The sequence below is a fragment of the Eubalaena glacialis genome, chromosome 13, assembly GCF_028564815.1.
Source record: "Eubalaena glacialis isolate mEubGla1 chromosome 13, mEubGla1.1.hap2.+ XY, whole genome shotgun sequence".
Taxonomy (NCBI): Eukaryota; Metazoa; Chordata; class Mammalia; order Artiodactyla; family Balaenidae; genus Eubalaena; species Eubalaena glacialis.
In genome coordinates this window covers 17,872,716-17,899,151 of record NC_083728.1, presented here as the reverse complement: position 1 = coordinate 17,899,151, position 26,436 = coordinate 17,872,716, and the positions used below count along the sequence as shown (strand labels likewise).

The 26,436-nt window shown below is 44.5% G+C and overlaps 1 protein-coding gene across 1 annotated transcript in view; it reads right to left on the bottom strand.

Moving 5' to 3' along the window:
* Positions 1-26,436, bottom strand: part of PTPRT (protein tyrosine phosphatase receptor type T) — a 776,285-nt gene that overhangs the window by 668,130 nt on the left and 81,719 nt on the right. The window contains exons 2-4 of the mRNA XM_061209812.1: positions 25,231-25,502; positions 12,982-13,063; positions 4,559-4,674 (exon numbers count right to left, since the gene is read on the bottom strand). Coding sequence (XP_061065795.1) covers positions 4,559-4,674; positions 12,982-13,063; positions 25,231-25,502 — 470 coding nt within the window. The remainder of the gene's footprint in view (positions 1-4,558; positions 4,675-12,981; positions 13,064-25,230; positions 25,503-26,436) is intronic.

The window sequence follows — 26,436 nt, the reverse complement described above, 5'->3', positions numbered from 1 at the left end:
GCCACTGCTGTGCTGATGGCTTCCCAGGGCAGGAGCCTTTTCCTGTCAAATTAGGGTGTAACAACGCCCGTGATTTGTCTAAACACGTATGCTGCCCCTACTGAGATCTGTGCAGAGGCTTCAGACACATGGCCTCATTTCTGAGACTCTTCGAACGCTATGCGTTGTACAGACTTCCGATGGAGTGAATCCTTTGTAGGGAGACCTGGAAGTCAGCCTTGGGGTGGGGCTGACAGGGTCTGCCCTGGAGCCCCTGACGAGTGCATGGATCCCGCAGCAATCTTCCGTAAAGACCAGGTGACACACAAAAATATTTCTAAACCTCCACCTTAATGAACAGTATCTCCTGGTGGCGATGAGGAGGTGGGGCAGTCTGAGGGTAATTTTACCCGTATTCTCAAAAGGGGCCAATGCTGCCTCTTCTGTCGGAATAGCTACCCCTAATTCTGCTATGCCCTGTGAAGGCTCCTACCATCCTTAGAATATTCTGTGCCTAGGAAAAAGTGGTCATTTTTCTCCTTTTAACAGCATTTTTTCTGTTAATATTAGTTACCTATATTCATTTTAGAGTATTTGGATGAAACAGAAAAGAGTAAAGATGAAAATAAAAAGCATACATAATCTACCATCGCAATCAATTATTAAGTATCTTGATATGTGTTTTATAGTGTTATATGTGTATATTTATACAGGTATGTATATATTTGTGTAAATATGTGTGTATACATATGGTTGGTTTTTGATATAAAATTAATATATTGGGCATATCATTTTATAACTTGCTATTTTCACTTAAATATATACTGTGAAAATGGCATTAAGTAGACTTCTATAACCTGATATTTAATGGCCCCATTTACTTAATCAGTCCCCTTTTGCTGGACATTTAGGTTGTTTTCAGTTTTTCATCCTGTTGAACACACTTGCATATACATTTTTTCCGTCTCTGGTTATTTTCTTAGGTGTATTCCCAAACGTAAAATGACTTGCTGGAAGAATATGTACATTTAAAAGTGTTAGCTAGCTACTGCCAAATTACCTTCCAGAAAAGATGTACCATGTACATTTTCACAGTGCTACACTGATAATTTGTCACTACAGTTCCACCTAGTTGTACCCTGAATATTGCTCTTTTTTTTTTCCTTTTTCCAAAAGGGGCTCCCCAGACCGTAGGCTGCTTTGCTGTAGTCATTCTAGTCAGGATGAATGTAGCCATTCCAGTCATTCCAGACTAAAAATGAATGTAGCCATTCCAGTCAGGATGCACACCAACTACTCGCTTGAAAAAAATGCTTGAAGAATCACAAGTTTGGATTCCTCAAGACAACACATCACGTAAGGAATCAGCAAGTCATGAATGAGGCCCTTCCACCGGAGACCACGGCACTACATGCTTCACCTCAAGAAGAAATCATCCCAGAACAAGACGAGCTTGTGTATAACTTGTATTGGCCTTTATCCGCCTTTTCCCTAAAAGACTACAATTGTTCTAGGCTTAGGTATACACATTTCTGCACAGGTCCTGTCTGTTGATTTTTATGTAAAACTTGCACTATAATTCCAAGAAAGCTGGCACTAGCAGACAGAGTCTTCTGAAGAGCATATTAAGTCTTCAGGAGGGTGCAAAACAGGGGTATGGGGAGTCTTCCTTTTTAACTTATTTATGATCTGAAAGCACTTAAGGACAAGCAGGTAAAAGGAAAAGAAGGTAAGCATTCTCTACAACAGGCAACAGGGATTTATCCCCAAATACGAGTCCACCAACTTTTCCCTAACCACTGCCAGAGAGAAGGGCCACTGACATACTATTCTGAGAATAAAGCCACCGCCTTTATTTCCCTGACTTAAAACTGCTGGATAAAAAAGTTTCCACATTTGGTGACTTAGTGAATAGTCAGCTTATCTTGGAAGCTACAGCAAGAAATAGCATTGTTGAAAGGCACACCTGCTGTAGGTGTCCTGTGGACTCTTGGCCACGATGTGTCTGTTTCACTCACTTTGGAAATTCTCAGGCTGAGGCGCCCCAGCCTGTTATATGGAACACAACTTTGGCAAGTCTGCAGGCTGGTCCTCTAGGCGCTGGAATAAATCCAAAGCAATATCTCATGAGAAATCCGCCACTGCCTTAGCTCGCCCATCTCAGATCAGGGCTGCAATTGTCTCTTGGGTGGCAGGTATCATGACTGGCGTCTCATATTTTATAGAAAGATGTTGACCTACTTCCAACTACACTGTTGAATATAAGCCTGGACTTAACTGGCCAAGTGGGCATTTTGCCAGAGAGCATAGTGTAAGCCACCTACCTCCCAATATTTCCTGAAATATAGATGAGGGAGGCAACATTTCTGGCGATTTCCTTGAAGAAATAGTTACTGAATCTATTCACTCTCCAGATACATGTGAGGTATCCCAGGATGGCGATGGTAGAGAGCTGGGGACCTCTGCCATATCACACTGCCCACCCCACCTCCCTCCCCCCCACCCCCCCACCACCAAATTGCTTTTACCCAGAGCATCACTATGGGAAACAAGCCTATGAAACTCACTGTGTGCCCTCAGTAAGACTGTGGTGGAAAATGCTGTTCCCTACATCACAGACTGTTTTCTTTATGAGGACTCCTGGGAACAATTCCTGTCTGGCCTCTGTGTGAACAACAGAATTTTCTGGAGCCACTAGTTTGTGTTCATCTCAGAGACATCACTGTGAACTGTGTATCTGACAAGCTTTCCTTATTCTGTCTGTGGCCATGGTGCTGTGGGCTCTGCCTGTGACCCACCAGGAAGCAGCAGACGTACAGAAATGCAGTTTTTAGCATATGACCAGCTCCGACGTGTTATTTTCCTCCTATTTGGTGTTGCCTCACTTAATTTATGCTATCCTGTCATGCTTTATGTCCCATTGTAAGCCACCTGAAAAACGTTCTGGAAATAAGATTTGGTTTACACTGAAAAGTAGATAAATAAATAAGATGTGGAAGAGTTCTAAACCATGTGTTTCTATTTCCTTCAAAACTTCAATTACATTCTGCTTTAACATCCTTCCACTGATAGACTCAAGGTTTAGAGCACGCAACTCAGAACTGTAGCAATAACGTTCATAAGATAATTGGAAAACCCAAATAAAGACGCTGAATGTACTGTGACTGTCTCTTCTCATTCTTGTGACCCAACTGAGGCAATGCCATTGACATGACAAAGCTTCTTGGGAGCCTGATGCACTTTAATACTAATTATAATGAATAAATAGCATTACGTAATACTTGAGTGACGTGTGGAAGTTTCCTGTGCTCTCTTGTGGTCTGCAGGCAGACCCGGAAAGCAGTAGGAGCAGGCATTATTATTTACTGTTATTTTCATTCTACTGCTCTGCTAAGAAGCAAGAAAAGAAGCTCCTAGATGTGCTCTCTCGGCCCAGGGACTTTCCAACTGCAGGAAGTGGGCTCAAATGCAGGAAGAGAAGTGATACTATGAACTCCCATCAAAGTGTGCTGGGCATGGGTTAAGGACCAACATCCTAACTATGTGAGTCAGAAGAGATGATAGAGAACTTTAAGTATATGAGGTTGGAGGCAACAGGAGTTAGCTTCTTTCAAGCAATATTCCTGATTCCTTGAACTGGAGGTGATGTCTCTCTAGAGCTGTGCTCTCCAGTAAGACTCTCTGCAATGTCACAAATGTTCTCTATCTGCATTTGTCCAACACGGTAGCCACAAAATACATGTGGCTATTGTGCACTTGAAATGTGGCTAGTGCAACTGGGCATCTGAGTGCTGAATTGTATTTATTTTAATTAATTTAAATTGAAATAGTCATACTAAGTTTAACAATGTTACAGGGTACAGGATCAATATAGGAGAGTCGATTGTATTTCTGTATACTAGTAATGAAAAATCAGAAATTGAGGGTTTTTTTAAAATGTATTTTAGAGTAGCATCAAAAATAGGAGATATTTAGAGATAAGACTGACTAAAGATATACAAGACCTGAACAATGAAAATTATAAAACCTTGCTGAGTGGAATTACTACAGATCTTAATAAGTAAAGAAATATACCATGTTCACGTTGAAAAAACTCATTATTGTTAAGCTGTCAGTTTTCCCCAAAGGGATCTACAGATTCAATGCAATCAACCCCCATCAAAATCCAACAGGCCTTTTTTTTTTTTTTGTATTAGAAATTGACAAAAAAGTCATATGGAAATGCAAATGTACCCAGAATCTAAAATATCCAGTTTGCCTTAGTCCTGGGATTCTGGGCTTAAAGGACAAAGTTTGTTAGAGGGCAGTTTGGAAAGCTCATAGTTGCAAATTCTAGTTCTGGCACTTTTATGTTTGTGACCTCAGTTTCTCCATCTGTAAAATGGGGTCTACTGATGCCTACATAACAGAATTAGAGTTAAGATTTAACAAGATCATGGATGCAGAGTATCATCCAAGGAGCAGAGGTACATAAAAAATACCCCTTCCCCTTCCCCACCAAGCCCTTTATCACAGCACACACTTTCTTCCCTTCCCAAGGGATGGGCAGGTGTGAGCAGGAGGCCCCTCCCATCCTTACCTGGAGCCAAAGTTTGTCATGCTGAGACCACTTTCCACCAGCAATGCACTGAAAGGTGGCATTCTGCCCCACGTTCACCTCGACATTTTGGAGCCGCAGAAAATGAGGTGCTTTTCCTAAGAGAGAAGCCAAAAAGCATATGAGGACAGAATTCAACAGCCTGACCATGTCCCTGTCGGCGGATGGGAGCTCAGGATGGGCACTGGGCAGGGGGGAATTTGTGCTTAGGAGATGGTGTGGCTCGGTGAAAAGCTACTGTTGATTGATCACTTCCTGAGCCAGTTACTGTTCTAAGACATTTACATGCATCACCTCACTTAAACCTCACAAAAATCCACAAGGTGGGCAGTAACTCCATTTCACCAATCAGAAAATTAATGCTCTGAAGGGTTACATAGTTTGTCATGGTCAGACAGCCAGAAACTCGGGAAGGCAAGACACGAATCCATGTCTCTGAGAGCCTCAAAATCCATATTATTAGCTGCTGGGTAATACTGCCATGTTGGCAAAAGGAAGTCGGAGGGGTGGGGGGGTCACCCCAGAAGATTATCTCCCTGTAGACCTGGGTGAGCAGAAAGAAGAAAACTGAAGTGAAGCACCTTTGGGCCTGAGACTTCCACACCTGGCCTTGGCGACGACGCCGATCATGAGGAGGGCAAAGAGGGGAGGATGGAGAAAAGGTAGAGGAGAACACTAGTAGTAAGCACTACGTGAATGAAGGTTCCGTGACTGGTGTCGTGGCAGTGTCTACACATAGTAACTCACTTAACCCAATGCAGCTGGTGGTGGTATTATCTCTATTTTACAGCGAGTGAAGCAAGGCACCGAGAATTCAAGACACATTCAGAGTCTGCACTCTCCACTCTAAGCTATGATATCTAGGGATGGGATGGAGGTGGGACATTTACTCCGGGGACCTGGCGTAACAGGAGAAAGGACTTTCAGATGAAACTCATGGTGTCCATGGGTAATCAGTTCTAGAATTAAAAATATGTTTTATGTTGGGTAACTTGGGTTCATCTCTTTTCTTGTTTGTGGAGAGAGGTCCTTGCCTATGTGAGCTCTCCAAAGACGAGTGGATTGATAATCTATGTCTAGAAGAATGCGTTTCTTCATCAAGGCACTAAAGTGCCAACGATCCCTATCACATCAACCAAATCAGTGATGAACCAGGCATCAAATACCCCTGGAATGCGATCAAACGGACAGTTGTTAAGAAGATCAGGAGGTTCAACGAGGGCCTTTGGCCATCTTTTCAGAGGGAGTCAAATATCCAGACAGACAAGTAATAATAATAACATCACTTACTGAAAGCTCCTACAATGCCAGGCACTGTGAAAAATGCTTTACATGTTTTATTGAAGTTAACTTCATAATATTCCCTGAAGCAGACACTAGTATTATTTCCCTTTTAGAGAAGCAGAAACCAAGGCTCACCAAGTTTAATTTGTCCAACACTACACAGCATTAATGACAGGAACAGAATTCAGTCCAGGTCCATTTTAGCCCCAAACTCAGCATTTAACCAGCACATTCTCTTGCCTCATGGACAACGGGAGGTCAACGGTGTCACCTGGAGCCCAGGGTCCAAAGAAAGGGCTCACAGGTAAGGCTGTGCTGACCCTCCAGACTCTTCTCATTGCTCTGGAATATTTTACCACAAGAGGTTCCTTTCCTTGGCATTTGTCCCCATGGCCTTCACACTTTGAACTGTCTGCTCTACCAAACTGTGTCACCACCTGCAAGGGTGCACCACCCTCTTCCTCCCTCCCTTCTAGGTACAGTGGTAGAGAATTCAGAGGTTTAATGGCCCCTGGTGTTAATAATTCTGGTGAAACACCAAGGGTTTACAGAGAGCAGAGATGTTGAAAGCACGTGCCTTCAGGAGCCAGACAGTTATGTAAAGGAATAAAGTGGTTCAGTTGTAAAACAAACAAAAACAAAACTGCCACCTCCTTGCCCCCTTATTCATTTTCCTACCTTTCATAGAGACTTGGGTAAAATAAAGATTTCTCTGCATCAGAAAAGCAACATCACAAGCACACGAATAACTGGTATCTGACACCAGCCTCAGCAATGAGGAGGCAATAAGGAGTGGTGGGGACTTCGGGGAACTGGATAAAGACGCCATGCCCCATAGGCAGGGGGCAGCTAGCAGTTCCCTAAATCCAGCAGACAGAGGCCATGCGACAGTGCTGTGCTCAAGGTAGCCAATCATCCTATTTCTCAAGGCAAGTAAGAAATCCAGCCTTAGGTGAAAGCCCTCATTCTAAAATCTTGACTGAATTTATTAAAACACTATGTAGACTTAACAAAACACAACTGCAGGCATGCTCTTCTAGGTGGCTGTCTCTGTTACGTAGCTCTTATGGAACAATTTCCACTGGCCAGTCTTGCCTGGTCTGAACCCATAAAACCAGGGATGTCCCCACCCCTGCAGGCATCATGCTGTGGTATCACGCGCACACTAGCCCTAGATCGCGGTCCTCAACACGGGAACCTTTCCGGACCACCCTCCGCCTGCTTAGCACCCTCTCCACACGCCCTTACTCTCTGAGCCCTGGCTTCATCTCCAGCTCATGACAGATCTCTCTCTGTCTCTCTGGGGGATCCTCCTGATGTTGGGGACCTGTTTGGTGCACTTCTCTGAGCTCCTGGCCTCCCCAATCCTCCTCCCACCCCCCCCGCCCACTCCTGAGCCCTGTCCTCTCCCAGCTGTGATTTGCACCCAGCATCCACAGCTCCAGGAAGGCAATGATCCCACCCGCTTCAACTCACCAACCTTCGGCCAAGCACAGACGACCTTGGGGCCCAGACCAGCCACCAGCTCGGGGTTTTAAGCATCCCACACTCACTCCCCACTGAGACCCAGCGCCCCCAAACTGGGACCCTGCGGAATGGAGTTAACAGAAAACTGGCTGTGCATTTGGGGCAAAATGCCTTGATGTTGGTGACATTTAAACTCCTGCAGATGTCAGGGCAGCATCTGAAGACGTATTATTGTGCCCTTTATCTCACTCTTTAAACCTGACAGTGTGCTCAGCAGGAAGCCGCACAATTGCGGAGAAAGTGCAACTACACACATTAAAAACGTGCTGCAGACCGTGGGCTCAGTGACATGGCCCCACAAGGTTGTGATGGGAAAAAAAAAAAAAAAAAGTTTAAACAATTTAAAAAGTCAACCTAGGAGCTAGAAACTTTGAAACTGAGTGGAAAATTGTGCTGACATTTATCGTCCACAGTTACAACTGCAGTGGCCCTGCTAACGGCTGACACGGAGAAACGGCAGCAGAGGGTAACTATGGCTAAAATATTTGCAGAATAACACAAAAATGTTAAATGGGACATAAAATACAGACGAGAGGTCTCAGTTTGTAGGAGAAAATAATTTCCGTTGAGTATCACACTTATCTTCCGGTCACTGTTTTAGAAGCTGAGAGGCAAGTGTTTATAAAGTCATAACTTCAGCTCAAATCGATCGAGAATACAATTGCAAATCATGCACTAAGCCCCCTGGAACTTTTGGAAGACTTAGTGGAATCGCTTATTGATAAACTCTGACCATCCATTAATTTTTTTAAAATGTTTTAGGGAACTGGAGTGGAGAATTACAAGCCTGAGGACCTAAAGAGATGCATTCTTTTAATATAGTTAAATTTTTCACAAGCTATGAGTGAAGTCATAAATGCATTAAGGCTGGGGTTGGGGGAAAAGCACTGTCAGGCCGAAGGACAGTTCAGAAGCTACTAGCAGGCTGCACGACTCGCGATCCCATGAGCAGCCTCCAGGACCCATGTGTAGTGGGAACCGTGGAAGATCACACACACCTCCCTCCCCAGAATCACACCACCCAGCTGATGACGCCAGAAACCTAGCAGGGCACCATTTCTGATGCCTCTGGCCCCTACTCTAACCCCATCACTTAGGACCAGTGGGCTCCACCTCCTAAATTCATCTGTAATCTGTCCACTACCTCTCTCCATCTCTACGCGCTATGTTTCTTCATAGTTTGCTTACCATCTGTTATGGGCTGAACTGTATCCCCCCAAAATTCACAGGTTGCAGCCTTAATGCTCAACAGCTCAGATTGTGACTGTATTTGATGACTGAGACTTTAAACGGGTGACTATGTTAAAATAAGGCTGTTAGGGCGGGCTGTAACCCAATCTGACTGATGTCCTCGTAAGAAAATTTGGACACACAAAGACACATCAGGGGCAGATGTGCACAGAGGAAAGACCATGTGAGGACAAAGTGAGAAGGCGGCCGTCTGCAAGCAAAGGAGGGAGCCCACGGACAAAACTAAACCTGCCACCTTCATCTTGGACTTGGGGCCTCCAGGACTGTGAGAAAATAAAATTCTGCTTAAGCCACCCCGTCTGTGTATTTTGTTACGGCAGCCTTAGCTGACTAATATACCATCTGTTATAGACCAGATAATTACCTGATTGTTTGTTCTATTTTCAGTCTCTTTCACATCACTGGAAGCCCATGAGGGCAAAGAATGAATCTGTCTTACTCACTCCCATGAACCCAGACTAGCGTCTGGCATGGAGCATATGCTCAGTAAACACGTCGGATGGTGAATGAATGTCTCTCCACCACGTGGTCCAGGACATCACCATCTCTTACATGACTCTAGAACTTTCTTTCTCATAGGTCTCCTGACTTCTTCTCTATTCCCCCTTCAACCCCTCCTCCACAGAACAGCCAAAGTAATCTTTTAACAATTAAATGAGATATCAATCCCCAGCATAAACCCCTCCAGTGATGCCTCCCTACACTTAGATTAAAATCTAACCAGTCATGGGGCTTCCCTGGTGGCGCAGTGGTTGAGAATCCGCCTGCCAATGCACGGGACACGGGTTTGAGCCCTGGTCCAGGAAGATCCCACATGCTGCGGAGCAACTAAGCCCATGCACCACAACTACTGAGCCTGTGCTCTAGAGCCCGCAAGCCACAACTACTGAGCCCGTGTGCCACAACTACTGAAGCCCACACGCCTAGAGCCCATGTTCCATGACAAGAGAAGCCACTGCAATGAGAAGCCCGCGCACTGCAACAAAGAGTAGCCCCTGCTCGCCGCAACTAGAGAAAGCCCGTGCGCAGCAACGAAGACCCAACGCAGGAAAAAAATAAAGTTAATTAATTTTTAAAAATCTAACCAATTACAATCTAAAATATGACACAAATGAACTTATCTACAAAACAGAAACAGACTCACAGACATAGAGAACAGACTTGTGGTTGCCAAGGGGGAGGGGCATGGGGAGGGATGGATTGGAGTCTGGGGCTTAGCAGATGCAAACTATTATGTACAGAATGTATAAACAACAAGGTCCTAGTATATAGCACAGGGAACCATATTCAATATCCAATCATAAACCATAATGGAAAAGAATATATATATATACAAAAAAAACTGAATCACTTTGCTGCACAACAGAAATTAACACAACATTGTAAATCAACTATACTTCAATTAAAAAATAATAAATTACACAGTTTGATAAGTTAAAAAAAAAAAATCTAACCACTCACAATGATGTTCAGGGCCCTGCTTCCCTTTCACTCAGAAACACTTTCCCCCATGTTCCCCACGCTCAGGATACTCTGGCAGCATCAAGCTGATCCCACTGCAGGGATCACTTTCCCTTTCCTCTGCCTAGAATGCCCCCTCCCCAAACCTTCATACAGTGAACTCCTTCTATGACTCAGATCTCAGCTCAGACCACATCTTCAAAGATATCTCCCTGACCACTTTATCTAAGGAGCCCCTCCACATCCCAGTTCCTCACATTCATTATATTCATAACACATCACTATCTGAAATTATATTACTTACTTAATGTCCTTCCTCCCTCTGTCCTTCTGCTAAGTATACAACATGGGAACAAAGACCTACCTATCTTGGTCACTTAAGTATCTTTTGTGTCCAGCAGAAGTTCCCGACACATAACTGATGCTCAATAATTGACTTGTTGAAAGAAAGAATGAATAAAAACCCTGACTGGATATGGATTGAGCATGGGGCCTTGGGAAGGGGCCTTTGCTAGGCCCTGGTCAACCCCACATGACTCACGAGCTATGGACAGAACTCAGGGGACTATATGCACCACCAATATTTGCACATGGAGTTAAATGGAATTCTCGAATTCCAGCCCCTTTCACAGAGTTGCACATTTTAATTTCTAGGAAGTTTTAAGCTTAAGCCTCCTAAGCATCTAAGTTGAACTCAGGTGAAGCACATTACACAAGAACACAGCCAGGGTCACGTCTTCCTGAGTCACGTCCCATGGCCCATTTGCTGGGTAACTTGCTCTCAGCAATTCCATAACCACATAATGCACACTCCTTGGCGGGAAGCATATGAAGCTCTCGGAAGAATCCAAAATTCAGAAGCAGCCTCAATGGGAGGAGGATTCCAAGAGGAGCCATGAGACTTTAGGCATGGAAAGGCATTCAAACGCCCTCCAGAGAACCCTCGCCCATGGAGATTTCTCTGAGAAAAGGAAGCATGGGGCTGCAATGGCAAACCATGGACAGTGTGTAGAGTTAAGGCAGAGTTGAGGCTGAGACAAGAGACAGGTGTCAGGTTGGGTGTCATGGTGGAGGTAAAAATTCCCAGTAGAGGACAGAATTCTGGGATCCCAGGAGAGAGAACCAGGCCAGATTCTTTTAGGAAGAGCCTACTAGAAAGACCTAGTGCAGGCATCCAGCACATGGTAAGCAGCAGGCATGCAGCTGGATGCAGCTCCGAGGATGCGATGTGTGCAAGACTTGGGGATTGCTGAAATCCTGTTTCAGAGAGACTGCCTCAAAACTGATGGCTGCGCAAGGTTGAGTGTGTGAGGTTAAGCGCATCACAAGTAGAGCAGACATCTCCCGACATGGTCTGAGGTCAACCATCATTCTCCAATGGGCAGCAGATGCTGATTCCCAGGAGCCAAGGAAGGGGAAGACTTAATCCTGGTAAGAGGGACTCATGTGTATACCCAGTACATAAACCCTGCATAGCTGGGGGATTTCTGGGACTCTCTTCACATAAAGTCTGTTTCAGCAGAGACATTTGCTGGGCATAACCGAATGGACAGATCCATCTGAGAAAATCCCAAAGACTCAGGAAGTAACCCAGAGGGTAGGAACCTTAGGCCAGAGTAATGGAGAATCTAATAGGATCTCAGCATTTCTGAGATGCTGGTTGATTCCTGGGGAGGAGGTTTCCCTTACACAGACACCAAACACAGTTATCCAAAATACTGTCTTGCCAAAACCCCTTGGAACTCATCCCAAATTCCTCCAGAGAAGGTGCTCTAAGACAATGGGTCAAACAATGTCACTGTAGTGCCAGGGGAGGGAAGTGACGTTTGGGGCTCTGATGAATTCACTGTAGCAGAAGTTGAAAGAATCATTCCAATTAAAGCAACATAGATGGGGCAGAAATGAGAAGAGCCTCAAAATGGGAGGCATGAAAGGCATAAAAGCACAGGACGTATTATATCTCTTGAGGGAACAGCAAACTGCACCAGAGCCCATAGCAATGACTCATGGCTATAAGGAAGAAGTAGAGAGAACCCTGCTAGGAGTTAGCTACCCAACGGCTGCCAAGAAACTAATAGGAACTTCCAATCTGCAGATACTAACAAACTAATGGGGCTGGCAACTTAACCAGCCCTCCTATGGGGCTGCCATAATCCCCAGGCATATCCCTTTGATTACAATTCCCCCACCAAATGTCACTGGATATGATGCCATCTCAACTACCTGCACGCAGGGCTTGTCCCCTCTGAGATTTAGTGAACCTGGGAACCACAGTTCCTTGCTCAGACACATTCAAATATCTTAGATTAAATACACAAAGAGAGAGAACTTCCAGGGGAAACTGGCTAGGCTTGGAGGAGCGGAATGCCTTTGAGAACTCTCGACACTGTACCGTAAGAACTAACCACTGTGAGAAATCTCTCCCTATGCCTACACGGAGTTGATGAGGGTATTTAAAATTACTTTTAAAGAACTAATAGCTTTGGGGTGCTTTTCCCTGTGAGTGAACAGTGTGCTAATTTGCTCAATGTTTTGGTGTCGTTCTTTTTTTGAGACAATTGCACAAGATTCTATCCAAAGCCCTCTAATTCTTCCACTTCAGTGGTCTGAATCCCGCTAATAAACAATCAGGACTTTAGACTCCCTTAATAATGTAGACAGATTCAAACAAAGATGTTTTGCCGCTCTCTGCAAAGTCCTGGAGGTGCTGCCTGTTGAACAGGCCAGCAAAATTATGGATTTATTCAGGACTGATTGCATTGAGTATGTCAGAGAGTGAGAGATGTTTGTGAGCTGAATGAATAGGGGGGGGGGACTGCAGCCTCCAAGCTACCCAGTCTGGCACGGAGCAAGGCTGTGTTAGGATGAGGGGAGAGACTTACTGCATGGATGGGCAAGGACCCGGACCTCGTCCACAGCGATGTAGCCAGGATGACCCTTCAGAGAGACGGATTCAAATATCACCTGCAACACACAAGGCAGGAGTCAATTTTGCAGAAGTGGTTGTAGGAATTCATCACAGCTGCCCAGCCCCCAAACAGTTTATGTTTCAGCTTCCCACTAGAACTACCAAAAGAGGTCTTATATTAGGCTAGGATGCTACCCCGGCAATTGACGTGGATTTTCAAAATAAGGTAAAAAGGCCACATTCCGGTGGCTAGCAAAAGAATAACCAGCCACATGGAACATTTCTAATGGTTTTCAGAACTAACACTGGGATGCAGGGAAAACAACCCAAGTATGGCCTGGAAACCCCGATCTGCACCTTTTTCATTGTTGTTTCAAGGGAAGCACAGAGAAGAATGACTTCCGAACATCTCAACTTTCTTACGAAGGATGAGGAAGAAGCCACCATAAGCCAAGGAGGGTTTACCTTGACTTAATGCCACATCTCCAAGGAATACAGTCCATCTGAATTACCTACTAACACCTCTTGAAAATAAGCCCCAGGCACCACTGTTGGTATCTGGGAATCCAAGGGCAACAAGTTCTTTGAATCCTCCATTCTGACTCCCACTCAAACTGCTGATTTCAGTAAACAGCTTTCCTTGTCACCCACCATCCACCTTCACAAAGGAGATGTGACTATCTGTGTGGACAGCATGACCAATGCCCTTGACCTCCCTAATTCCAATGGCCTCATCTTCCAATCAGCTTCAGCCACATGCTCACACTTGCCCTTCTCCACGCCACAAACTGGAATTTTCAGTGTATTTTGGCACAGCCCACTACCACACGCTCCTCTCCCAACCAACCCCTCTTAAACCTGCTTCTGCAGTGCACATGGTATCCTGGAGCTCAACTTTTCTAGAGACTGTATGCTGCATGGACCTCCCTGTATTCTCAACAAACCCAGGGTTCCCCCACTCTGTTGACTAATCACCCATACCATTCTCACCGAAAGCCCCAGTTCCTCATTTCAGTGTCGGCAAGTCTATTGCAAAACTGCCTTCTCCACTCCTATACCCCACACAAATGTTCCCCTTTCAACATCACCTACCCAATCCCTGCAAGATACCCACATCACATCTTTAAGAGGCAAGAGGACTACAGAGGGGCTGACTTCTAACTTCTTACCCATCAACCTAATCTTCATGGGTTAGATGACTACACACCAACCACTGCCCCCTCTCTGCAAGGCACACCCCAGCGCCCTTGACCTCTACCTCTGCTGCATTTTCCAGCCTCTTGGTTCTTGGTCCTCTATCTTATATCTCCAAATCCTCCCTTTTATTCCTGACTCTGACAAACATAAATGCTTGGATTTCTCTTACTCTTTAAAAGCTACCCTTTGGCAGCAGTTGTATTTAGAGTCCAATTGTGTTTCAATCGCATTTAAAATTCTCAATGGTTTTAATTACACTCACTCTACACTTCCCTACTTCCCAGTGCAAAACTTCAACCCCTGTCACCTGGACTTTGTCCTCAGCAGTCCCCCCAACACTGACTGCATGGCAGACACCAGTAATCTCAGTAGTGCTCTTACTGCTTAAATCCAATACATGTATTTCAATCTTTATCTTACTTTAAGAAGGAAAATAGTATAGGGCTTGGGATCTGGGTCAGAATGCCTGGGTTCTGGTCCTGGTTGTACCACCTTGTATGTGCACACCTTGAGCAAGTTACCTTACTGCTCTGTGCCTCAGTTTCTGCATCTGTAATTATAGTGTCTACCTCACTGGGTAATGATTCAGGTGAAAGGAGTTAATACACTACTTACAACTATATGTGGCACATGGTAGGTTCTCAGCAAATGATTGCTATACTTATTCTTCATACTTGACCATTTTCCTACAATTACTGATGTTCATAGCTTCTCCCTCTCTGGGTCCCTCTTCTATTTAGGCTCAGGCGACACTTCACTCTCATGGTTCTTCTCATCGATCTGTGTCTATTCTACCATTGGTTTCTTTGTAAGCACTTCTCCTATATCCACTCTTCAAATGTGGGCTTCTTCTATTCATTTTTGTAAACTGAAAACACTCTTCTTCCTTCAATGGCTATCAATTCACTGATAATTCCCGAGCCCAGATCTCCATTCTAGACCTTTCACCTGAACGTGGGTCTCACTTATCCAGCTCACAGATCTGTTATTTCCACCGAGATATCACATAGATCCTCCAACACAATCTGTATACAACAGAGTTGAGCAGCTTCCCTATCAAGCTGTCTCCCTCACTGCCCAATGGGCCATCCTTCCTGAACTATGGACCTCAGTGGGTTGCCCCATCCAGTCATTGAAAACTGAGATGCAGACATCTGCCTGGGCTTCTCCGTCTGCCCCACTCCTCACATCCTTTTTTTTTTTTTTCTTTTGACTCTGTCTTCTTAGTATTTCTCCTATCTGCCCATGTCTTTCCATCTCTGCTGTTAAGTTGAACCATATGAAGCAACCATCCTGTAGATCAAAACCAGCTGGATATCAATGCCATTGCTCTGGTTCAAATCTTCATCACTTTTCACCTCTATCATCTCAACAGCCAACCAAATAGATCCTCTCTCTCCTGTCTTTTACTCCTCAGTTCAAGCTGTGGATGGAATGTAAGGTGGGTGATAAGATCAACAGAAAAACCCCCATGTGGAATCTTTTTGTGGTCCATGTGGTCACTTCAGGTTAGTGGATTCAGAGGCCAGAGGTGTCAGTGGGGTCCAGAGCTCTACAGCTATAACAAGTGAGCAGGGAACTGGTGGAAAGGGTGGTGATGGCTGTGAAGAGGCAGCCTCCTTGGGTGGTAAGATCTATCACTAAGGCAACACACTGCTGCCTGGGAATTATGTACAGTGACTTGGGGCTGACAGTCACATCAAACATAGAGCAGCTGGCACCAGCATGACAATCACTCCAGAAGAGGGGTTTACTAAGATAGCAGGGTCCTTACGAGAGACTGAACAAACAAAATTGTGCAGAGGGTAGGGGGAAAGTTTGTAGAAATGAAAGTGTGATAGCTGCCTCATCCTGCAGAGAAGGAAGTCAACAGAAGACCTTTCAATGAAGAATTATGTATCTAATTATATTTTTAATAATTCAAAGGAAACCAAAAGCCAAGTCCATAGGAAAAAATGAAAAGAAAATACACCAAACACAGAAAAACATTTAAAAGAAATAGCATAAAAGCATTCAAATTGCATAGTAAAAATGATAAAAGAAAAAATTCTGTGTGACAATAAATATAAATAGGTTAAAATAGAGAAAAGCTCTCAGACTGTCTAAATAAACCATGTCTAATCGTATGCTATAAGATAAACACCTAATATAGAATGACTCAGTAACCTTAAAAATAACAAGTTGAACAGACATAATAGGAAAATGTAAATAAACATAAAATAGTTGTTGTAAACATAATGCAAAAACATCAAAGTAGAACTTAAACCAAAAAGAAATATAAAAACCATTAAGTGGACTAAAATGGTCATTAAAAAAAAAATGCGTGAGTCAATAGATTTAAGAGGAGAAAATGATGGGAAAAAACCCCAGCATCTGAAGATTTTAACACTTGTCTTAGACTCTGACCAAACAGGAAAAAATAAAATATCAAGCATGTATCTAATATGAATAATAATGCATTTACTAAACAAATATAAAGAGAGAATAAAATTTCTGTTCAAATGCTCATGGATTATTTACACAAACATCATATAATAGACTAATGTATAACTTCAATAAATCCTTCAAAGAGGAAACCATACAGGTTTGGGTCTATACATTTCCTAACTGAATTCCCTGAAGCAATAAATTAATGACAAAAGCTTAAAAATCAATTTCTTAAAGTTGAAATATTGTATATTTCTTAAATACATAACAATAATATCAAAGTATGTTTTATATGTTAACAAAAGTCTGAATAAAACAAAATTAAAAGTCAAATGGCAAGTTGAGAACAATATCTGTAATATCAATATATATGCCAGCTAAACGGTAAATATCATGTTTTGTGTAAACAATTCTTGAGAATCAACAAACTCTCCAAAAGAAAAATCAGCAAGTGAGTTCAGCATGTAACTCACAAAAGATGAAGTAGGATTGGCAATGATTTATGAATGTAATCTTTTTAATGACATTAGGGAGATTACAGCAGTTGAATGTTTTTTCTTCTTTATACTTTTCTAGATTTTCCAAATTTTCTGCAATAAAAAATGAGCTCCTTTATATTTACAATAAAAGGTAAGTGCTTTGAGGTACATTACATTTTCATATGTCTCTGCATGTTATACTATCCCTGTGTCAGGTATGTACCACAGTACAATTAACTCTACTATATATAGCACCTATCACACCAGATTGTAATTGCTTGTCCATGAATTATTTCATTCTCTAAACTCTAAACCTATTGGGAACAGGAACAGTGTCTCATTCATTCATATCTATAGAGACCCTCTTCTGTACCAAGCATTGAGGCACATGCTGGGGCTATAAAAGTGAACAAGAAGGTTAGGGGCCAAGCCCCGATAAACTTTACATTTTATGAATGGAAATGGAAATTAAAAAGAAAAATATGGAAAATTAAATTCATTTTGTGATTGGTATTATGAAGGAAATAAACAAAATGTTGTGATTAAGAGTAACTAAGCGAGAGAGGGTCTACTTTACTTAGAGTGGTCAGGAGAGAACTCTAAGGAGGTAATTATTAAGAGGAGACCGGAAGGATGAAATTGGCAAGTCCAGGAAGAGGTGGTAGAACGTGCAAAGGCCATGAGGCAGGAAAGAACTCAGGGATGAGCTGGGAACATGAGAATGAGACCCTGGTGTGGCTGGGATATAGTGAATAAGCTAGAGAAGCACAAGGCATGGCTGGAATGTTAGTTGAGGGTCAGATGACATGGAGTCCTACAAGACCTAGTATGGAGCTTGAATTTTCTGCTGTTACTGAACCATTTAAAGCAGGAAAGTGACATAATCTAATTTACATTCTAAAAAGATCATTCTGGCTGTTCTGTGGAAATTGACTCAGGGGTAGGGGGCACTTGAGCAAGAATGAAACAAACAGACCTAACAGTTGGCTATAGTAGTGATCCAATCAAACGATGAGTATGGCTTGGACAATGGTGTTGGCCATGAAGAATAAAGATGTTGATGGTTTGAGAGATATCTTCAAGGTAGAGATGAAAATAATTGCTGTTAGATTAAGAGGGGAAGAGTGAAGAAAAGAAAAAATGCAATAAGGACTCTTCAATTTAAGGCTTGAGCTTCTAGGCTGATTCTGGTGTCACTTATTGACATGAGGAAGATGAACGTGTGTGTCTGGGCACACAGGCAGGGCTACATCACGATTTCTTTTGGTCATGTTAAGTTCGAGATGCCAATTAAACATCTTAATGGACATACTGAGTAGGAAGCTGGCATTATATTCTGAAGCTCATGGGTTATCTGGGACCAGAGTTACAAATATGATAGCTTTGGCATCTAAATGTCATTTAAAGCTATAGAACTAGATGAGGTCACCTTGGAAGACAGAGTAGACAGTTCAGAGAAAGGACTAGGGCCTAAGGCCAAGTGCAGAAAGCCCAATAGTGGATTTCTTAGGATGGTAGAGATTGGAACATGCTTTTAGGTAGAGAGGAATGAGTCAGGGAAATAGCATAAAATACAAGGGAATGAGGGACTGATGAAACAAGATTCTAGAAGGGACAGAAGTCAATTGGGGTCAGGATACTGGTGGAGGTATCAGTATTGAACAGAGGGGCACATCATCAACTAAGACTGAATAATAATAAAAATAGAGAAATAAAACCACAATAATAAAGGTCAACCACATTAACCTTTTATTAGTAGGTAGTCTCAATCTAGCCTCTCAACAACCCTAGGGGGTGGGGCAAACTAAGTTACCAAAGCTCAGAAAGGAAGCCAGAGGTGGATCGAGGACGGAGGCCCTGGTCTCCTGGTTCGCAGCCATGTCCATCACTGGAGTTCAATGAAAAGCAGCCCTACTCTCATTTAACCAAAACACTTGGTTAAGCAGAGTCCTGACTTTTTCCCAGTTAATCAAAGTCCAACTCTATTAAACTCTTCTGACACTCTGTTTCTCAAATCATTACTCAGTATCTAACCTAGATCATAATTATTAACAAATATTCCATGAACGAACCCAAGGCTGGTCATGAGAGAGTGGATGTATGATAGTGAAACACACATTTGTTCACCGCTCTCTCTCCTTCCTGTTGCAGAAATAAGAATTCTATAATGAGATAGAGAATCTTTTATTCATCAGAATTCCTCTGGGGAATTTTTTTCTGTAACGCACTGGGGTAGGTGAGTCTTGGGTTTCTCAAATATGAGAGAGTAATATTCTGTAAGAAACAAGGGGAAGAAGGTACTGTTTTTTTTCATGAAATGAATGAATAATTGTAAAATGCTTACAATATGTACAGTAAGATACTGATGAATGTTACTGTTATTACTGCCCTTACTCTGGGCAGAGTGATGGGAGATGAGAAGGAAAATTCAAGGGAATGGTGGGAGAGGAAGAAAGTAATGGGCTTCCCAATGAGACTACCCCTTGTGCCCTCATCCCAAGTTTCCACTAAAATTCCTACACTCAACAGACTCTGATGTGAGTGATGACAGGTGGGAACTGGTAGAGGCTGGGCTTTGGGTCCATGTGGAGGTACATGGAAATTAAAGAGGCACAGGTGGTTGCAGGTGCCACGGCAGTTGGGGAGGTGGAGGGGAGAGAGCACAGAAGCATGGGGAAGGAGACGGTGACAACCCACAGAATCCCTGATGAAGGCTCCGGACTCACAAGACATTAGAATTAGGGTCCACGGTATGTTTACAACAAAAGGCAGGTCCTGGATGCAGCTGAGAATAAAGAACCTCCCAGAACAGATGGGGAAAATCCTCCCCATCACCGCCAGACTGCTCAGAGCAGAATGCTCACAAAACCTACAGGAGCCAAGAGGGTCCTGTTCTTGGCATGCAACTCCAGAGACAGAGGTTTTTTTTAAAGTCATGCAAACTGCCATGAGATAGAGCCCTCAATGGCATGAGAGTAGAAGGTCACAAGGCTGGGGGTATCAGGAACAGTGCCAGGGAGTCCACCATTCTTCCCCAGAAAGAAAAGGCAGGCAGGCCCACGATGGATGGGCTTGGATCTTCAAGGGCCCACCTGGACCCACCTGCTGAGGCCTGTCCCCTGAACACTCACAATGGGGCTGACTCTGAGGCCCACATGCCACCTCCTGGGCAAGCTGCTTGCTTCCAGAAACAAGGGCCAACCCTGGGGAGCACAATGCCAGGCACCAGAGACGGAGATCTCAGATGGTGGCTAGAATGTGCCACCAAAAGATTATGGGATGGTGGGCCTTAGCCACGGAGAAGCAATGGGTACTGGGGTTAAGTTGGCAGGGTCAGCCTCTAGAAATTACATATAGCCCCCAAACCCTAAACACCCCCTTATCCATGCTGCATGCTTTATAGTTCTGAACGAGATCCTGGAATGCAAATTATTGCTGGGGTTCTGAATGGGAATCTGGCAATGCAAATTACTGCTAGGATCCATGGTTCAAGTTTCTGACCACGAGGAGCTTCTGTATGAAGCCATAGGGCAGGGTACTACGGAACACTGTTAGAGAAATCAGGTTTGGCTGCAGCAAGAGGTTGCAAGGGCAGCTCACAGGGAAGCAGCACGACCAGGGACTTTCAAACTTCAGGAGAGATGTGAGGGCCCCCCTGGATTCTCACTGCTGATAAAAAAGGAAGAAGCCCTCTCAAACAAACGCAATAGCAGTACAGAGCACTGTCTTGTGTGGTTCAGGAAAAGAAGCTGTTACAGCTACCTCAGCCCCCAGGGCCAGGTTCCCAGCCGACCAAGTTCTGGGGAATGTGGACCATTGGAGTCCTCTCTTCCCTTCCGGTCAGAAAGCGCCCCAGAAGACATCTGCAGCTTCGGGTGGAGATGGTTATCCCATCAATGTGCTTCTGGTCCTGGTTAGGAAGACCTACCAGCTCCAGTTCCTGGGGACAGACACCACAAAGGGACAGGGTGATGTCAAGACCCTCAGTGACAGAAAGACCTGCCCAGGTGTTCTGAGGTGAAGGAGAATGGTCATCTCCAAGCAAAGCACACTCGGAAGGAAACCAAGGCCCTTGAGGAATGAGAGCCAGAAATGGGAGATGAGCCAGAGGACTGAGTGAAGAATTGTGAGAAGGGAGGGAGCTCTAGTTGACAGGGAGTAGCGAGGGCGGGGGGGAGGGGGCCAAAAGAAGGCCACCCAGGGATGTTCCATGTCAGGGTATGGAGGCAGGGACACTGGGGTGCAGGGACTGGAGCAGAAGGCCTGGGCTGGGAACCCCAACTTCCCTGCAGGACAGCCTTCAACCCCAAGGTTGCCATGTGTCCCTACTGTCAACTGCACATCCCCCAACCCCTAGACCTTTAGAGGCCTCCTGGTTTTGGGGAAGTGGAGCTTGCATGGAAAGGCGCAAACCTCTCCCAGCACAGGAGCTGCTGGGCAAAGCCAGGAAGTCACGCCCCAAGAGAGGCTCAGAGATGAGTCACCCTCATCCCCTCCACAAAAGGCAGGCTGTGTGCCTGTTTGGGGGAGGGTGTGGATATGTCGGGACACGGTTTAAGGGGCCTGGCATCCTATGCTCACCACTGAAGTCCTCAAGCAGAGAATTTGTAGAGCAAAAGTTTCAAGGGGCTGCAAACACCTTCTCAAAAGATAAGAGACAGAAAAATGCTGGCTCACCAGAACTCCTCTTCGGAAGAGGACCACATATATTTTCATGGTGAGGGTGGGGGAGAGACCGCTTGGGGTGAAATCAAGAGAGACGCTCTTTCCCACACCAGCCCAAGGAGGCCTGCCTAAGACAAGGAGGAGCGTTTGCTGCTTAGCGGGCAGGGGTGGTGGGTGAATGAAAGAGGAGATGGGGTGGAGTCTGAAGGAGGTAAAGTGGCCCCCCTCCCTGTGACGCCCCCTCCTGAATTGTGCAAGAAGTTACCAAACCCACAGAGCGCCAGATGCCAGAGGAACTCCTGAGAAAGGGACTGGGCTTCGAGTCCAGTTGAGTCCAAGTCAGGTGAGTCTTAAATTTCAGGGGTCTACACAGCTGAATAACAGGTAATTTCACCGAGGCAGGTGATGGAGAATAGAGAGAACAAGTGGCTGCACAACTCAAGTTCTTTTATTTTTTTAAATATTGGGACAGAAAAGTTTGGACTCATTAAAAAACATGAAATAGAATTAGCATCACCTGGAAAGGGGCAGCCACGTGCAGTGCGGCTTCAGCGGCACTGGATGAGCCCCTGCTCTCCTGAGAAGAGGCGGGCGAGGGGTGGACAGTTGTGGGAAGATTCTCGTGCCAGGCCCTGCTGACGGCCTGGGGCCAGAGAGCCCACTACTAAGAAAGATGAAATGTCCCTGCTTATTACAGTCAATTTTAGGACTGTGAAATATGACTTTAATAAATGAATACATAAGCCATCAGGGTCTGAAGCGAAGCAGTGCCGAGAACCAAAATGGTATTTAGTCCACAGAATCATGCATGCAGAGCCAGAGCTTGGGGTCTGGTGAATTTTAAAATGCATTTTGCAAGTGTCTTTGAATCTCCTGATGGGCCCCTTTTTCTCTCCCCCGATATATGTGTGGGTGGTGCCCCTGCGTCTGTGGTGGGCTTGGGAGCAGGCTGGTGCGTGTGTACTTGTGTGGGCTCCCCTGTGTATATGGCCGAGGGACTATCTGTCAGTGGCTGTGTGTGTGTCTGAAAGGCACACGTGTCTTTTCTAAACCGCTGCTCTCAGTGCATTAGTGGCTTCTTCACCGCAGAGCTAAAAGCAGAGAAAATGGATTGGAATGGAATGATGCCGCAGTGCCCAACAGACTGGAAACCAGAACATTCTCCCCAATGAGGCTGCTCAGGACAGGGATGGCTCAGAGCTCAACCACAGTAGTATTTCTTTAAAGAAGGCCTCCCTCCTCCATCCTCTTTGTCTGTTCTTCTCTCTTCCTCCTCCCTTCCTTCCAATAACTGCTGAGGCCCACTGCAAGCCTGATATGATGTTATATATATACTATCTCATTTAATCCACATAAGAACCCTTCATTGGACCCACTGACATCTCCATTTTACAAACGGGAGAACTGTGATTCAGAATGATGAGGGGACAGACCCAACATCGCACAGCTAGTGAGCGGAAGATTCTCAGAAGGGGCATGCTTTTTTCCCTAAAAGCAGGAAACTGAGCTTGGAGCAGAGGACCCTAGGCAGGATTACGGGGACCTCAATTGACCAATAATATCCCCCTCTCTGGAACACAGGACATGTTGCTACCCAATACAGGAGTTACTGTCAGATAAATGAGTGGCAATATGCTTACCACAGAGCTGGGACATAAGAGATGCCTAAGAAATGTTCTTTTTTCCCTCTATACCCCATCAGAGAGCATGGCCAACCATAGGTCTATCCCTCTCCTGGGTCACTTTTCCTGATCTTTACACTTGCACCTGTGGCCCCATCCTGTATCCATTTGCATCAGACCCTAGGTAGGGGGTTTTCAGATTAGAACCCTAAGGCTTCCTTGATGGGTCCATGGACTCATGGAGACACTTGAAGTTTATACTCAGTGAAACGGGGGGAGTTTTGGAACCAGGGCACCAGGATTCTGGTCCCAGCTTTGCCAATGATTTGCTCTGTGCTCTTGGACTTCACTGTCCATCTCTGGACCTCAGCTTTATCACCTACATCAGGGTTCAAACTATGGCCTGGAAGCCAAGTCTGGTCCATCACCTGTTTCTGTACAATAAAGTTTTCTTGGAAAACAGCCACGCCCATTCATTTACATAGTGTCTATAACTGCTTGCACGGTACATCTGAAAGAACTATACCATGGGTTTTGAACTGAAGGATGCCTACGAATCTCCCAGCCACTCACCTTGCCACCCTTAGGTCCCTGTTCTGCTTCAGACTCCAGAGAAATCTCTCCAAAAGTAGATCTACATCACTTTCTTACTTAAAACCTTCCATCAGTGGGCATGGGGATTAACTTTCAACAGGCACAGGGGATCTTATGGGGTTGATGAAAATGTCCTAGAGCTGGTTTATGGTGACGGTTGTGCAAATCAATAGATTTACTAAAAATCACTGGATTGCATACTTAAAATAAGTGGATTCTATGATATGTAAGTTGTACCCTAATAGCGTAGTTTAAAAAAAAAAAAAAAAAAAAAAACTTTCAACAGCCCCAGGCCACAACATGGAGCTGTGTTCCTCTAACTAGAGCTCTGTGGGCTGGTGACATCCTGCAGAGTGTGTGTCATCAGTCCTCAACGGGATAAGAGGCTCCTCAACGAGATAAGAGGCATTTAGAGAGTGTCCCAGCAATTTGGCATTACTGTGACACTTTTACTGCAGTTTATAAAAGTACTGGTCCACAAGTTGAGGACAAAAAAACCGGTCTTCCACCACAGACGCTTTGAGTAGTGCTGCTCTAGCCTAGAGAATAAATTTACTCTCCTTAGCCTGGCATTCAAAGCCCCCCATGACCTACCCATCCCTGCAGGCTTAGCTCCCAGTAGATCTCCTTTTTGACCTATAAACAACCTAGTTCCCAAACTCCGCCAAAATCTCTCATTCACTCCTCCAGCCCATGGCGTGCACTACCCCTGTCAACTCAAATGCCTTTCCCTTCCTTTTTCAGTAATTAGCTATTCATCTTCAAGACTCAGCCTAAGCTGTCTGGCCCTCTTAGAAGCCATCTTAATTGTCTTGCTCCCAAACACCGTCTTCCTCAGGGGCAATATCTGACTAGTTATCTCATCTTTCTGAACCTCAATTTTTTCATCTGTAAAACAGGCATGATAATAGTATCTCCCTCATCAGATTGTTGTAAGAAATTATTGTATAGAAGGCTTCCTCCAGCATCCTGTGGAATCCACATGCACCCCTCTATGTTCTAAGTGTTTATTTATTTATCAATCAGTTTCCTCCTCCAGACTGTGATCTCCAGGGTGGCAGGGGCTGTAGAGGATCTCTTCTGCATCCTCCAGGCCTGGTTAGGAGAAGTAGCTTGGTAAACACGAGTTGAACAAGTGAGTAAATGAAGTCCTTTCTAGACCTAAACTCTAAACAGGGCAAGAGGTGTATAGATAGATTATTACCTAAAAAAAAACTAAACTACGGTAGAACACCATACCTGGTAGAAATGTGGCCAGAAGGTGCTGATGGCAAGCTCTGCCTTCACCCAGCCCTCAGTGACGACGCCAGACACGTTCCAGACAGGGTTCCCCTGGGGCCCACCGTTCACCTTCACATAGACATTCAAGGCCCCCGGGCTGGACCTGTCACGGCTGGAGAAGTAGTAATGGAAATCGATGCAGTGGGTGTCGTTCTCCTTCAGGGTCGGCAGGAGAAGGTGAGCCTTCTGGCCAGAGGCCCTCCCAGAGCTGTTCACCATCATGAAGGATCCTGGAGACCCACAAAGGGGGCGGGAGGTAGAGACAAGGAGAGAGAAAGAAAATCTTTCTGAAAATCAGTCACACCTGTAAACACAGTGGCCAGAAACCCAGTCCCTCTAGGAGGGTATGGTTGATCCCCAGGAACCCACATTTCCTCTCTGGAGTATTTCCTCTCTCTTCTGTAATTGGGAATAAAAAATCCTACTCACCAAGGTGGTTTTAAGAATTAAGAGATGGTAACATACACGAAGTATTCTACAAAGTAAACAGTCTATAAACATGTACAGAAAAAAAAAACCCAGCAAATATTAAAAACAGTAGCTCCAACAGGAAGCATGGAATAAAAACTCAGGAATTTAGTTAACTGCAACCTCCGTGGGTGCAATGAGGTGAAATATAACCTCATTCGAGCTTGGGTTATCTCAATGGAAGCAGAAACTCTACAGCACCCAGGTGTTGTTCTAACATATTCCACCTGGAGCCTTGCATTAGTACAAGGAATATATCAGAGGAGGACATATAAAAAGTACAGTATATTCAAGTAAGTGAAGAAGACCTTGAAGAAATTTGAGAACCAACTGAAAGATGGAATGGAGGGTAAGTAATACTTGCTAAGCACTTAAGGGGTACCAGTGTGATGCTGACTGCCTATTTATATATTGTTCAATTTAATCTTCAGAATGACCCTGGGAGAAGGAGAGTTTTCATTTTATTTAAAGACTGGGTGACTCGCCCTGGACCACTCAGACAGAGAGGGATGAGACCCAGATTTTCTTCAACCTCAAAGTTTATGCTATTTTTACTATCTGCAGAAAACATGACTATTATTTTCAAACACTGGAAAAGCCTATCTCCTAGAAAGGAAGTGAGCCTCTTTGGAGTTGCTTTGACCGATTAAATGGTTGTTTCTAGTTCTTCACCTCTCCCTGGCTCCATGCCCTTGA